The following is a 16698-nucleotide window of genomic DNA, read 5'->3' as shown; positions in this document are numbered from 1 at the left end:
GTATGACGATGTGTTCCCAATTTAGCATCTCCCTTCGTTTATCTACCCGTAGCGTATGACGATGTGTTCTCAATTTAGCATCTCCCTTCGTTTATGTATCCGTAGCGTGTGACGATGTGTTCTCAATGTAGCTTCTCCCTTCGTTTATCTATCCGTAGCGTATGACGATGTGTTCTTAATGTAGCAACTCCCTTCGTTTATCTATCCGTAGCGTATGACGATGTGTTCCCAATTTAGCATCTCCATTCGTTTATCTATCCGTACCGTATGGCATTGTGTGCCCAATTTAGTATCTCCCTTCGTTTATCTATCCGTACCGTATGGCATTGTGTTCCCAATTTAGTATCTCCCTTCGTTTATCTATCCGTAGCGTATGACGATGTGTTTTCAATATAGCATCTCCCCTCGTTTATCTATCCGTAGCGTATGACGATGTGTTCTCAATGTAGCATCGCACTTCGCTTATCTATCCGTAGCGTATGACGATGTGTTCTCAATTTAGCATCTCCCTTCGTTTATCTATCCGTAGCGTATGATGATGTGTTCTCAATGTAGCATCTCCCTTCGTTTATCTATGCGTAGCGTATGACGATGTGTTCTCAATGTAGCATCTCCCTTCGTTTATCTACCCGTAGCGTATGACGATGTGTTCCCAATTTAGCATCTCCCTTCGTTTATCTATCCGTACCGTATGGCATTGTGTTCCCAATTTAGCATCTCCCTTCGTTTATCTATCCGTACCGTATGGCATTGTGTTCCCAATTTAGCATCTCCCTTCGTTTATCTATCCGTAGCGTATGACGATGTGTTCTCAATTTAGCATCTCCCTTCGTTTATCTACCCGTAGCGTTTGACGATGTGTTCCAAATTTAGCATCTCCCTTCGTTTATCTACCCGTAGCGTATGACGATGTGTTCTCAATTTAGCATCTCCCTTCGTTTATGTATCCGTAGCGTGTGACGATGTGTTCTCAATGTAGCTTCTCCCTTCGTTTATCTATCCGTAGCGTATGACGATGTGTTCTTAATGTAGCAACTCCCTTCGTTTATCTATCCGTAGCGTATGACGATGTGTTCCCAATTTAGCATCTCCATTCGTTTATCTATCCGTACCGTATGGCATTGTGTGCCCAATTTAGCATCTCCCTTCGTTTATCTATCCGTACCGTATGGCATTGTGTTCCCAATTTAGTATCTCCCTTCGTTTATCTATCCGTAGCGTATGACGATGTGTTCTCAATGTAGCATCTCCCTTCGTTTATCTATCCGTAGCGTATGACGATGTGTTCTCAATGTAGCATCTCCCTTCGTTTATCTATCCGTAGCGTATGACGATGTGTTCTCAATGTAGCATCTCCCTTCGTTTATCTATCCGTAGCGTATGACGATGTGTTCTCAATTTATCATCTCCCTTCCTTTATCTATCCGTAGCGTATGACGTTGTGTTCTCAATATAGCACCTCCCTTCGTTTATCTATCCGTAGCGTATGACGATATGTTCTCAATGTAGCATCTCCCTTCGTTTATCTATCCGTAGCGTATGACGATGTGTTCTCAATGTAGCATCTCCCTTCATTTATCTATCCGTAGCGTATGACGATGTGTTCTCAATGTAGCACCTCCCTTCGTTTATCTATCCGTAGCGTATGACCATGTGTTCTCAATGTAGCACCTCCCTTCGTTTATCTATCCGTAGCGTATGACGATGTGTTCTCAATGTAGCATCTCCCTTCGTTTATCTATCCGTAGCGTATGACGATGTGTTCTCAATGTAGCATCTCCCTTCGTTTATCTATCCGTAGCGTATGACGATGTGTTCTCAATGTAGCATCTCCCTTCGTTTATCTATGCGTAGCGTATGACTATGTGTTCTCAATGTAGCATCTCCCTTCGTTTATCTATCCGTAGCGTATGACGCTGCGTTCTCAATGTAGCACCTCCCTTCCCTTGCCTATTCGCAGCATATGACGTTGTGTTTGCACTGTAGCATCTACTCTCCTTTACCTAATTGTATCGAATGAGGTTATGTTCTCATTGTACCATCTCCCTTTCATTACCTGTCCGTACAGCTTGACGTTGACTTCTTATGTCTGAGGATCTCTGCTCAGTCTTGATCAGCAGATATCTCGTCCATCTCAAACTCGTCCTACTGTTTTTGTCTACAACCTATTTACGTTCAATCACTCGTTTTTTCGTCCTCCACTTTACGTCTATATTATTTTTTTTCCATCTCGTAATTTATTTAGCCCACATTACTTTTTGTCCATCTGGTATTTTATTTTGTAGCATTTACAACTCGAGATATTAACATTATGTCGTACCAAATTTATTCAAGGCTGAAAAACAACAGAAACATACAGTTTTTAATGAAAATAGTAAAGAATAAAAATGAAAAAAAAAATTGAATTTTGACATCAATTTTTGTCTTGCTGAGGATCTTCTCCAGGTTCGGAGTGAAGTTTCAATTTATAGCTGAGAGCTCTGAGGTAGGTGGTTATACATTATATTGACGGCATTCTCCATATCTGGCAACAATTTACTTGATTTGTCTTTGATTTCTTACGTACCTCCTGTTAATCAGATACCGAACATTCTGATGACCACTAGTAAGTTGCAGCATGATAGTTTCATTATCGTGTTAGTCCTTTCTAATATGTTCCAAAAATTTCAGATGTTAGCGTGGTGAGTCACTATCGGTCTTTGAAATTTTGAATGCCAACCTTCAACGAAATTGTTAGTTCGTTGGACCCTATTATGGACGATATCGTAAACGTTCCATAGATCTGAAGGAAATTTGGGTAGCACACGTCTTCTGTCTCTAGCAGGGCGTCCTCGCAGATATATGTATTCAAAATAATCAACAAGGTCTTACATATCATCGTGAATTTGCGCTTCCAAATTATCGAACGTGTCCATTACATCATTAACAGGCACAAATGGAATTTCTAGCAATGTCTTATGTCTCTGCGTATAACTTCATCAATTAAGAAAGCCTCAGTAAGTACAAGACCTAGCACTTGTCGCCAAACACTGTCCAAATTGAAACAGACACCCCCTTAACCAAACTATCAGGGAAGTTTTGATGGGCAGCATTGATCTTTTGTATTTCAAAATCCATTGTTACGAGCTGAGGATTTAATTGTGTGCTCAAACGTTGCGCGGATGTTTTCAGGTGTCTGAATATTGAGTCATATGTCACTTGATCCTTTTTTGAACATAATGCATAGATAAAAGGGAACACGTGATCATGAGAAGTATCATGAATAGTATACAGTTGATAAAATATGCGCGGAACAAACTTAAAAGTCACATCACAACACATTTCCATACTTTGAAACAGTCGACGCAAATTTTCTTGTTTGTAAAATATTATGTATCTGTTCGAACCACCTGCTCCACTATCATACTCCAGGAAGTGTCGACCAGATAACGTATTTATGTACCGCTCCATGATGACGCAATGTTCCAATGATTCTCATTTTGAGCTCGGTTAACAGCTCGTAAGAGCGTGTTTCTTTCGGGTAAGTTCATTCGAACCTCCTCATAGTCAATTTCTGACATTTCTTGTCTTATTATGGCTGAAAGAGGCTCATTTGGATGTTGTTCTGTTCGTCTTTTAATCCTACTTGTTACAGACTGTGCAACAATTTCAGATCTGTTTGGCTCATGTGTTTGCGTCACTATTTTAAATACCCGGATTTGGTTTACAATATCCGAATTAGTGGTGTACCGTGCGTTGCAAATTTCAATATGCTCTTCTTCCACTCTTGCTTTCAGAATGAAAGTGGTAAACGTAGTCGCATTCAATTAACTCTTTTCCTCACGTTGAGTACCTATCATGGTAGCCATTGCGTAATAGTTAAGAGTATGTTATGACTACACCTCTGGAAGTTTTCTGTAACTTTTGCTGTTACATATCACCTCTAAAAATTGTGCTATTACATTTCCACTAGTGGCTTGTGCAGCAAATGCTGCAAACTAAGTTCATGAAATGTTCAAATAAAAATTCTTCAGATTTATTTTCAATGAAGAATACCAGACATTTTGAAAGTTGTTTGCTTCCATAATAGTGAAACATACTCCCTCAGAATGTTTTTTTATGCCAAATACTTTTCCTTCAACCTATCCATTTTCGGTTCTTGAGTTTCAATGCGAAAACACAAGTAACAATGTTAGAACGATCAGCGAGTTTTTCATGTGGGAGTAATGCAGTAGCTATTTCAGGTCATTGCGGATTGTCTCGGAAATTTTCATGCACTAGTTTCCGAAATAAATTACTGTTACGGGTGGTCTGAATCACCCTGTATTAAATTTCAATTCGAAATATACTCCGAAAAATTATACTTTTTTAACTTAACAACTTGTACCTTGAACAATTATTTGGTGGGTAAAGACATGTTTTTCTATTCTTTTTGTTTAGGTCTTGATCCGGCAGGTCCTTTGTTCCTCCAGTATGGAAATGGTACATATACACTGAACAAAAATGGTGCAGAGTTTGTTGAAGTTGTGCATACAAACGGTGGTTTTGCAGGACAGCTGAACGTCTGCGGACACGTGGACTTCTACATGAACGGAGGATCCTTTCAGCCAGATTGTGAATTCATAAGTAATGTTAATAATATATGAAGAGACAACATTCAATTTCTGTTTGACATACAGTATACATTCTCCGTGGCCGAGGACACAGCTCAGTTTTATATCAGTTTCCTGAAAAACGGAATTATCTTTGAGAGATAAATACGTAGACGACATACTCATACCATACAAAGGAAACAAACGACAAATACACAAACTACACCAACACATAAACAAAATACACCCAAAACTCCAATACACACTGGAACTTGAAAACAATAACTCCATAAATTTTCTAGACACCACCATAACAAAAGTTGACAACAAACACACCTTCAAAATATACAGAAAACCAACCACCACCACCATACACATACACAACACATCTAATCATCCCACACAACACAAACATGCTGCATTCAGGACAATGGTACACAGATTACTCAACATACCCATGAGCCAACAACACTACAATGAAGAAGTGAACACAATCAAATACATAGCACAAGAAAATGCTTACAACCAAAACATAATAGACAACATCATAAGAAAGACAAAACAAAAACTTAACAAACACAAAAACACGCAAAACACAATAAATACATCACACTAACATATGAAAAGAAAAGCACACATAAGATCGCATCTTCATTCAGAAAGCAGAAATACAACACAGCATACAGAACAGAAAACACACTACAAAGACATCTCAACACACAAAAAACACAAACAAATAAATACGACCACACAGGTGTATACAAACTCACATGCAATAGTTGCGACAAGTTCTACATTTGACAGACAGGCAGATTATTCCAAATACGCTACAAAGAACACATTAAAGCAATAACCAGAGGACACAATACATCTATATATACGCCGATCACATAACCAATGCTAACCATACATACAATAACATAAATGCGGACATGGAAATCCTACACATAGAATCCAAGAACCAAGAACTCAACACACTAGAACAATACGAAATATACAGACACACTAAAACACACTCTGATCAAATTCTCAACACACATATCAATTTCAGTACACACACACTATTTGACTCCACTTTTCAACACCTTTCAACAATCAAACTCACCCACACAACAGGCAGAGAAGTTCAAGATGACGCCGAGATCTAGTAGGCTCTGAGGATGGTGTGATGAAGCACCGAAAAAGCTGTAAGCCGCACAGACTTACATAATTAACACGAGTAAGTCCGCTGGTTAATCAATTACTTATATTCAAGTGTTAAAAGTAGTGTACGCAAGATTCAAAATGGATAAATGACCGTTATACACTGCATGACATAAAAATTCAGGCCGACTCCGTTTTTACGAACATTAATAACATTTTAAATCTTCAGATGGAAAACGGAAGTGTCCTTTATTTTTATGTTCGCCCAACATTTAATTTGTCTGTAATTGATTTATAACGTAGCAATCTGTATGGCAGGGATGGTGAATAGAAGTGAGAGTCAAGTCAGCTTGGTTAACTCACTGCACATCTCTGGCAGAAGTGATAGCCTCACTTCTGTATTCAAGCAAGATGGTACAAGTGCACTAGAGTGGTGGAGCGCAGTACGAGTATAACATCTATACTAATAATAAATCTGTACCCGAAATTTGTCTGGTAATTTTCGATTTTCCAAAAATAATTGGTGTTAACATGTATAATTAACCATCCTGAAACCGAAAATAATTTTTTTGAAATTTTTGTCTGTCTGTCTGTCTGGATGTTTGTTACCTTTTCACGCGATAATGGCTGAACCGATTTATATGAAAATTGGAATATAAATTAAGTTCGGTGTAACTTAGATTTTAGGCTATATGACATTCAAAATACATTATTTAAAGGGGGCCTGAATTAAATAAATCGAAATATCTCGCTTATTATTGATTTTCGTGAAAAATATTAAATAACAAAAGTTTCTTTAAACATAATTGCCGAAAAGTTTTATTCTATACAACAGTTTGATAGGACTGATATTTAATGAGATAAATGAGTTTTAAAATTACAATAACAACGCCATCTAAGGCACTTTACTGAAATAAAAACAAATGACTTCGTCTATAAGGGGCCTTGGACAACAACAATCGAAAGCTATTAAACATAGCCTAAGAGAATGTTTCTGTGTTTGTATGAAGTAATATCAAAAGCTAATTAATTGTTTAATTATTACTGTATTTCAACATTGGAAAGTGTAGTTTCTCTAGATGGACATAATTCTACAATGTTATTACAGTAACTTCTGAAACATATAGTAAGTAATATAAAGTATACACATCAAAACTAAATGATGTCAATCTTCATTAAACTATGGTTGCATGTAATAACAATTAAGAAACATGTTAAAGGAATTGTCATTGCACCAAATGATTGCTCTCTGGAACAAAATGACAGCATTTTAATTATTTAAGTACAATTTAAATTAAGTAACATATTAAACGATTTATCCGTCTATCAAACACGAATGTTCCCTGGATCAAACGTCCTATTTTAATTATGTAATTAATTTATATTTATTTCTAACCGGTGCAGCGGAGCGCAAGGGTACGGCTAGTAAGTGATATATTTTAAACCTATACGTTCACAAGTCGGCCGCTTACCGGCACAATCTCCTCCCATCCGCCGGAACTAGTTTTCGCATTATATTTTAAATATTTCTCCTCCCAATCATTCATTCATTCATTCATTCATTCATTCATTCATTCATTCATTCATTCATTCATTCATTCATTCATTCATTCATTTATTCATTCATTCATTCATCCAACCAGACACCTTTTCATGCCTTTTATCCGGATACAACACATTTCTTTAACAGAAATAATAATACAAGATATTACTGTCAATCATTTGTGATGGTTAGGCTTGTAATGTTGGGGACCGATTACACAAGTTGACTGCAGCATGGTACACAGTCTGGGGACGTGAGGTAGTACGAGGACATTGACTTGGTTTTGTGATCGATTATGCTAATAACAAGGTGCACATAAACAAATCTGGGCAACTCTGAAAGTAAATATACGCTACATAGCATTACAAAGATATATTCTTACCTACCTTTCTTCATGCGTAAAAGGATTATCACAGAATTATTCGTGGGTCTGAGTTTCCTCCTTTTATATCTTGTGCTGTGGAGAACGGTCAGCGCGTCTGGCTGCGAAACCAGGTGGCCCGGGTTCGAATCCCGGTCGGGGCGAGTTACCTGGTTGAGGTTTTTTCCGGGGTTTTCCCTCAACCCAATACGAGCAAATGCTGGGTAACTTTCAGTGCTGGACCCCGGACTCATTTCACCGGCATTATCACCTTCATATCATTCAGACGCTAAGTAACCTAGATGTTGATACAGCGTCGTAAAATAACCCAATAAAATAAAAAAAAAAAATAAAATTTATCTTGTGCTACAATGTCTCCATATATAATATTGCTTGTCACGTCGTATGTTTGTTTTACATAATTTTTTTGCATGCTCCATTACTGTGGAGTAATGCTGCATGCATTGGTTTACCTTAATCTATGTTCATATAATTACTTTATATTGTTCTAAGAGTTACTTTATAGGCAATATATATGGATGAATTATGTAATTTGTCAAACTGTATATTGTTAGTAAATTTGATCAAGTTCTTCTGGTATTTGTGCACTAGTTTGTCTTTATTCACTGGCCAGTTTTCAGACTTTAGAACTGCCGCTTTCTTTTTTTTTTATTTTATTGGGTTATTTTACGACGCTGTATCAACATCTAGGTTATTTAGCGTCTGAATGATATGAAGGTGATAATGCCGGTGAAATGAGTCCGGGGTCCAGCACCGAAAGTTACCCAGCATTTTCTCGTATTGGGTTGAGGGAAAACCCCGGAAGAAACCTCAACTAGGTAACTTGCCCCGACCGGGATTCGAACTCGGGCCACATGGTTTCGCAGCCAGACGCGCTGACCGTTACTCCACAGGTGTGGACTGCCAATTTCAGAACGTCTCTTTCTCTCTCAAGTAATTTACAATTGTATAGCAAATGATCTATCGTTTGTTCGTCATTGTTGCATGGACATAATGGGCTATCTATAATTTTATATTTATGTAGATAAGATTTTATATTTCCGTGTCCTGTTACTATAGTTGTGAAGTTTGGGGTTATGTAAAGTTTCAATTTTAACCCATCGTTTATATATTATACATGTAATGTTCCCGTCATTCACTTCAAAACACTCACCAAATTCCGCTGCAAAATTATGCGCCTAAGAATCTTTAACCTTCGGCATTATCATTCAGCAAGTGTACTGTTTACGAATGCTACGGTAGTGACTAACGAATGAAGTATTCCGCAGATACATTGTTAACGCATGCTAGAGTACTGACTGGTGAACGGATAGTCAACTTGAAACCACAGTAATGCACCTTATCGGTTCCAAGATTTACAACCTAGTGATGATACAGAACAGTGATTTGTTTCAGATCTTACATGCAGCCACTTCAGAGCGCCTATGTATTTTGCTGAGAGCATAACAACACAAACAGGCTTCTGGGGATACCAATGCTCTCAGAAAATGCATGCTATTGCTTTCCCATTCCTGTGTGATTATGATTACAACGCCATTATGGGAGAATACGCTAATTCAAGGTATGTAACCGGCACACTATACACCTTTTGATGCAACTTACAGATCGACCAAGTTAAGTCTGCGAGCCGAGAGGGGAAGTTGGAGGCAGTTCTGTAGTGAAAGGAGGCGGTAACGAGAGGAGACCAGTACAGTCTCATATGACAGCAAAGTTTTCCTACTGCGCTTCAGTTCATAGAGCGGTAACAATTTAAGACTCTTTGAAATAGACTGTACTTCTACTTCTACTTGACAGTGAGGTTTGGCGTTCTGATTGGCAAGCGTGGAGAAAGTTGCATGAGGGAGGGAGGATGGGAGACAGCGTAACTGTTGCCTTTATCTGAAGACAAGGACAAGAAATGCGTGCGCTCCGTAGTGTATTTTAAACGATGTGCACACGTTGAAATCTGAGCGTCAAGTGATCTATGTGGCAACTGTGTTTTGCCTCTACATTCCTCTACATTCCATCCCGAAATCCCCACTCGCAGACTTGACTTGGGCGAGCTGTAGTTCATGAAGCTAGCGACTTTTAGCCGCCCGGAACAACACAAAACATTAACGCATAAGCAACGTTGTCTAGTTGCAATGTTAAGACTCAATCGCTGTTAGTTATGTTAAACATTACATGCGTCCTTGTAAAATACTGTAGCCACGAAGATGAGACATATGAATTAAGTGGCGCGAAAGCATTATAGCCGAACACTACATACTGAACGGCTGCCTGGTTTCTAAATTCCTTATTAATAATCACTAAATACGTCGTGCATAACAGTGCATAACAGCGCAACTGTTACACAGCTACGTCATAGTTTCGTCATTAATTCATTACGAATGGTAATAAAATAGACAGTGGATGCGGGATGACTTATCGTTGAATGTAAGTGCACATTCACTAAATATATTACATTTATTTCATTCAGACCATTGACTCAACAGCTTTAAAAGTAAACAGACGATGTCAACATGCTAATGTGTCTCCGTACAGTCAGAAGGACAAGATAAAATAACGTACTTAGTACAGTAGTACATAACTTGCTAGTTCAGTCGTCGTCATCATTGATGCAATTACCAGCGTTGCAGTAAACGACGATATATTCTCGTAAGTTGTCGAAGCTGAATCGTCTTCGCCTATCGCTCAAATAGTTTTTGTATCGAGAGAATTTCTGAAGAAAAACTCTAAAATGGGGATCACTCAATTTCTTTAGAGGAATATTTGTACTGAGCATCATGTTGCACGTGTCGTTAGACCCGCACAACTAAATGATAATGATGATGATGATGTAATGATGATGATGATGATGTTTAAATGTTATGTTCTATTTAACGACGCTCGCAACTGCAGAGGTTATATCAGCGTCGCCGGATGTGCCGGAATTTTGTCCCGCAGGAGTTCTTTTACATGCCAGTAAATCTACTGACATGAGCCTGTCGCATTTAAGCACGCTTAAATACCATCGACCTGGCCCGGGATCGAACCCGCAACCTTGGGCATAGAAGGCCAGCGCTATACCAACTCGCCAACCAGGTCGACGACGACGACGACGATGACGATGACGATGATGATGATGATGATGTAGATGGTTCCTCAGATTTCATTTCAACGCATTTCCTGTGCGATGTACTGTTGCAATGTTTCTCTATAGCATGACTTGTTCTGGTTTATATTTCAATTTTACATACATTACGCACGATATTGTCTTCGTTAATACATAAAATGTCACTGTCATACTTCTTAATTGCATCTCGTATCTCTGAGCGAATTTAACGTTTTGCCATTATGAATGGATCAGCACAACATATTCAACGCGTACTAAATACTTGAGCAGGATAACACAACTGCACACATTGCGTTGCAATGTTACTATGAACGGATCGGGGTTCATTCGTTTTGTACGCAGCTGTACTCGCCAGGTACACAAAAGACGGACGGCGCGGCACGTGCCATATACTCCGATACGAAACAACTTCACTTTTCCTTAAGTCATCCCGCATACACTGTCCAGTAATAAATTAACTCAGTACTTGGTTCTCTGTTGCATCCGATAGTGCGCGCTAGTGTGACGCGCTGGGTATCGATAGTAAACTAGGCCTGATGGATTACCACGAAATATTTTGAATGGTTAAATGTAAATCCTTTAATAACTGTCACGCTGTGGCAGTGATGGATTTACATTGAATTATTCTACATTTAACTTGTCGGAGCAAAAGTCTCTAAAAAAAAATATGCTATATTTTGATCAAAGAGTTCAGTTACAGCAATATTATTCTAATTATTATGTGCTGTTTGATTTGTTATTCTGTGGTTACAAGGCAACCATCATCATAAAATTAAAACCGATACGACCAGCTGTTAGAGGGTGGTCATACATTCCTCTATATACAACGCTTAAACAAGGGGTTTCGTGTACATAACTACTGCAAAGCAATTTCCATGTATAGTTCCAGGTTGTTCATACTCGTATAACCATCGCTTATGCATGGTTTATAGCGTTTTCTTCCCCAGCTCTGCATAAGTCTCGTATAAAAACTATAGTAGGCCTACAGTTTATTAGTAAGATCGTTAGTGTATTACATGGAAACTTTACAGCTCGTATTCTTTCTTCAAAGTGATTTTGAACTTGATGAACCAACATATGAATCAAAGATAAACACACATTATTCAGTAGGAGACATAAATATGCTGAAGTTTAAAACACTGGGCGGATACATACACATTAAAACAAACACACAACTTCTAATAAATGAACATCCCACTAAGCAACTACTGCAATGGTTTCCTGTCCCGAACTACGCTGCATGTCCACAGGCGAGAACCAGCGGTGCATTTGACAATAGCATAAACATCACACATTGCGTTGATTCGTGAATGTATGTATGTAGTATGTATGTATGTATGTATGTATGTATGTATGTATGTATGTATGTATGTATGTATGTATGTAAACAGGAAACACTGTTTGCTACCCCTTCCATGACTGGAGTAGGTATAGGAGGGAAGAAAAGTAGTTCATCCATTTACGTAAACTAGGAAATATCGCAATTTTGAGTTTGATAATTTTCATTACGATTTTTGTTTAATCAAAATACAGTACAGTATTAACAATGAGTATTTTTACTCACGAATTGAGCTATCCATGCGAACGTATTCATTATGCAGTGTATATTATACTGTCTACAGCACATTAGCGTACAATATAGAGAACGAAGTTAAATTGAAAAATAATCATAATATGGATATTTAAACACATTTTTGAAAATGGTAGCCGTTCATTTCGATACAGGCTTCAGTTCTTTTGTGCATATTATCACACTATAGACTATTGTACATAATTCCAATTACCAGTTTCGTCCTTCGTACGAGTAACTCATGTTGAAATAATTCTATACCTACTCTATAAAAGAGTACCTTACGTACTGTACATTCAATCTTCACTTCTGCCCGATCCGAAAAGATAAAATTACTCAGAAATGCTATCTACTGTCCGTTCAAGTGGTTTTGTCGCAGGGTCGTAGAAAGGGGGGAGGGAATCACGTGACAGTTAATTACTTAACGAGACCCTTTTATTTAAGTTATTTTAAATACTTGTGTAATATTACGTAGACGTCAAATTCCTAACAGAAATTGTTTTCAGAAAAGAGCTAAGACAGCCCAGCTAGTAGACTTTACAGAGGAGCGAACAGAAGCAGGTGGGGGAAACCGGGATGCGACGTATGCAAACGGACGACAGTACCTGTGCGAAAATATGATTCAATATTGAAAGCTCTTTCGTCACTGGAAAACGCGAACATATTTCTGGAACGTACTGTACTCACTCAGTACTGCTTACGCGCCCTCGGCTCTGTATTGTGAACGGTTGGAAGTTTACTAGTAGAAGGGTTGGGAGTGAAGTACATTCAAAAACTCAGGTACAATAAAAATTGAAGTAAAAATAAAAAGATGTCCCTGTATTTTATGCTATGTTATAAGATATTGTATTGATAAAGCTGTGTATTTGAGGTCTTTAAGACTGAGAGACAATTTCCTTTCATCTCAAAATTATGTATGTTTGTATCTGCTTGCTTGCCTATGTGTCCGTTAACCTGACCATCTACCGACATTCCCTGGATATTTTTAAAAATATTTTCATTAATGGCTTCCAATCATATGATGGAATGAAATTTCTGAAAGGCGGCACTGCGACCTTTCACAATCTCTTAGCGCTTACACTTAAACTAGGCGCATTCCTATTCTCACACCGGCTGACTATACTAAGGTTCGCTGCATTCCCGGTTTTCTAGCAGGCAACCTCACTCGTCGCTAGGCCAGACTTCCATGTGTCATCAGCCCGCTTTCGGAGCATGCAATGGAATGATGACGAAATGGAGAAATGTTGACGGAAGAAATATAGATACCTAATATGGGGAAACGAAAGATCCGAGAGAAAAATCCTAATTGCAACTTTCACCACCACAAGTGCCACTATTGATTTTTCAATGAAAAATCACAGAATCCGGACCGCCTGTGTGACAGGCCGAAGGTCTGACTCAGCCATCAGTGCCCCTCTTTGTGATACGTGTAGCTCACTATAAGAAACTCGTTCTAAATTAATATCAGTAACTGTTTAGATCTGGCAAAAGTCTAGATGGACACGTGGACATGAGGACAACACGATGTCGGGTCTCTGCCAAAGGCAATTAGTATATTTGCAAATCGTGGCCAGTTAGTTGAAGTAAGGCAAATGTTAACATTAAATGAAACAAGTCTTATCTACAGAGAGGGCCAGAAGTCATGTTCCCAAACCCCAATTTTTTTATTTCATAACTAACAACTAACGACTCATACACATACACATGCCTTGTTTATCCAGAAGATCTGTGTATGCACCGTCGTTATCGTGACATAACTGAATACGACTCCATGTTTGACGAGAGGTTTTGAGTATCGCCTATACAAAACATCTAACCTTGTCACTGAAATTGAGACTAAGCCAAGTCAAGCATACATGATTATTTGTAGAAGGTATGCTTATTACCTATACAAAACATCTAAACTTGTCACTGAGATTGGAACTAAGCCAAGTCAAGCATACCTGATTATTTGTACTAGGCATGCTTATTACCTATACAAAACATCTAAACTTGTCACTGAGATTGGAACTAAGCCAAGTCAAGCATACCTGATTATTTGTAGAAGGTATGCTTATTACCTACACAAAACATCTAAACTTGTCACTGAAATTGGGACTAAGTCAAGTCAAGCATATCTGATTATTTGTACAAGGCATGCTTATTACCTATACAAAACATCTAACCTTGTCACTGAAATTGAAACTAAGCCAAGTCAAGCATACCTGATTATTTGTACTAGGCATGCTTATTACCTATACAAAACATCTAAACTTGTCACGGAAGTTGGGACTAACAAAAGTCAAGCATACCTGATTATTTGTACTAGGCATGCTTATTACCTATACAAAACATCTAAACTTGTCACTGAAATTTGGACTAAGCCAAGTCAAGCATACCTGATTATTTGTACAAGGCATGCTTATTACCTATACAAAACATCTAAACTTGTCACTGAAATTTGGACTAAGCCAAGTCAAGCACACCTGATTATTTGTACAAGGCATGCTTATTATCTATACAAAACACCTAAACTTGTCACTTAAATTGGAACTAAGCCAAGTCAAGCATACCTGATTATTTGTACAAGGCATGCTTATTACTTATACAAAACATCTAAACTTGTCACTGAAATTGGAACTAAGGCAAGTCAAGCATACCTGATTTTTTGTACAAGGCATGTTTATTACCTATATAAAACATATAAACTTGTCACTGAAATTGGGACTAAGCCAAGACAAGCATACCTGATTATTTGTACAAGGCATGCTCATTACCTATAAAACATCTAAACTTGTCACTGAAATTGGGACTAAGGCAAGTCAAGCAGACCAGATCATTTGTACAAGACATGCTTATCACCTATACAAAACATCTAATCTTATGACTGAAATTGGGAGTAAGCCAAGTCAAGCAGACCTGATCGTTGTACAACGCCTGCTTTTCGCCTACACAAGACATCTAACCCTGTCATTGAACTCGGGACTAAACCAAGTCAAGCAAATCTAATCGTTTGTAAAAGGAATGCTTATCGCCTATAAAAACACCTAACCTTGTCAATGAAATTAGGGTTGAACCTAGCTAATATCAAACCTAATCATTGTGCAAGCCATGCTTATCGCCTACACAAAACATCTAACCATATAACTGAAATAAGGAATAAACTAAGTCCAATTAGCCTAATCGTTTGCAAGGCTATTGCTAATTTACATTAATCGCATTAGGCTGAAAGACAGTGAACATACTCGCTATAACAATAGCTATACCAATCTTTATAATAGCGAAGCAGAGAGGACTGTATCTTCACGTTGGGCAATACAGGTAAAGTGCATGGTATAGTGATTCACGTATCACTACACATTCTAGACTTTTCCAAACTTACAATGTCTTCCTTACGATAAGTTAATACAACTTTATATCTTTTACAGTGCACGGGGCATATACAGAGTGGACACAAATGGCAAGTCCCCTTATGCAATTGGAAAGCACAGAATATCACCACTCAATGAACTTCATTAAAATCTTTATACTCTACAGCAAAACCCTACACGAGATAAACAGTTATTACTTATTATTCACTTTTCATTAACAAAATTGAATTGTCTTTTACATTATATAGACTCATTTTCAATAAAGTGGTTTTGACATATTTCGCAACTGGGAAAATACTTTGAACAAACGCAACACTTTCTAAAGTAGTTCTTGGACAAGTCAGAAATAGAAATGATACAATTCGGAAACATGCTGACTCTCAAATGGATAACACAAGGGGGGAACAAAGGATCGGTACTTATTACAGTTCTTTATTTTTCGGCAGTAACATATGATTTGTCAGTAACATGTGATGTCTTTAACTTGTGTTCTATTCCAAGTCTGTAATTTAGAAGTGAATAATTGCAAGTAAGTTGTTAACTGTGATAGTCAATGTTTGCTTAACATGCACAAATAAATTAAGTCAAAGTTCACGTGATATGGGAGTTAGGGCATTTTAGATGCAATGTCATGACTGTAGTATTTTAATTTTTCATAACAAGAGCACAAAATCTGTGAAATTGTAATATCTATTCAGTGAACTTAATAAATTGACATATGGCATTTGAGAACATACATGAATAATAATTTATTCCTTGATCCTGAACCATGTAACCTAACATAATTACTAGGAAATTCTTTTCATTTCAGTTCGATAATTAATACGGAAATGAGATCCGTTATTCCTACATTTAATAGTAAAACATAATGCCTACATTTATTAGAGTGGATTTGTCTACAATGAGTAAGGCAGATAATTCGAAACTCTCATTCCTTTGATGTTCTACGAAGTTAAATTCATAATCAGAGATCTTTTTGGCGTAGTATAGAGGTGGAGAAGTGCTCATAGAGGGGATATGGAGCTTCAGTCCAAATAGTAATTTT

General features: G+C 37.7%; 1 protein-coding gene across 4 annotated transcripts in view; it reads left to right on the top strand.

Moving 5' to 3' along the window:
* The window catches only part of LOC138700297 (phospholipase A1-like), a 39358-nt gene extending 22977 nt beyond the window's left edge, over positions 1-16381 (top strand). For 3 of the 4 annotated variants that reach the window (XM_069826812.1, XM_069826813.1, XM_069826815.1), the window contains 3 exons: positions 4420-4605; positions 9035-9200; positions 15711-16381. In XM_069826812.1, coding sequence (XP_069682913.1) covers positions 4420-4605; positions 9035-9200; positions 15711-15801 — 443 coding nt within the window. In that variant the 3' untranslated portion in view covers positions 15802-16381. The remainder of the gene's footprint in view (positions 1-4419; positions 4606-9034; positions 9201-15710) is intronic. The other variant, XM_069826816.1, reaches the window with a different exon arrangement.
* The last annotated feature ends 317 nt before the right edge of the window (positions 16382-16698 follow it).

The sequence above is a fragment of the Periplaneta americana genome, chromosome 5, assembly GCF_040183065.1.
Source record: "Periplaneta americana isolate PAMFEO1 chromosome 5, P.americana_PAMFEO1_priV1, whole genome shotgun sequence".
Lineage (NCBI taxonomy): Eukaryota > Metazoa > Arthropoda > Insecta > Blattodea > Blattidae > Periplaneta > Periplaneta americana.
Note: the sequence above shows the minus strand (reverse complement) of the source record. Positions and strands in the feature narration are given on the sequence as shown.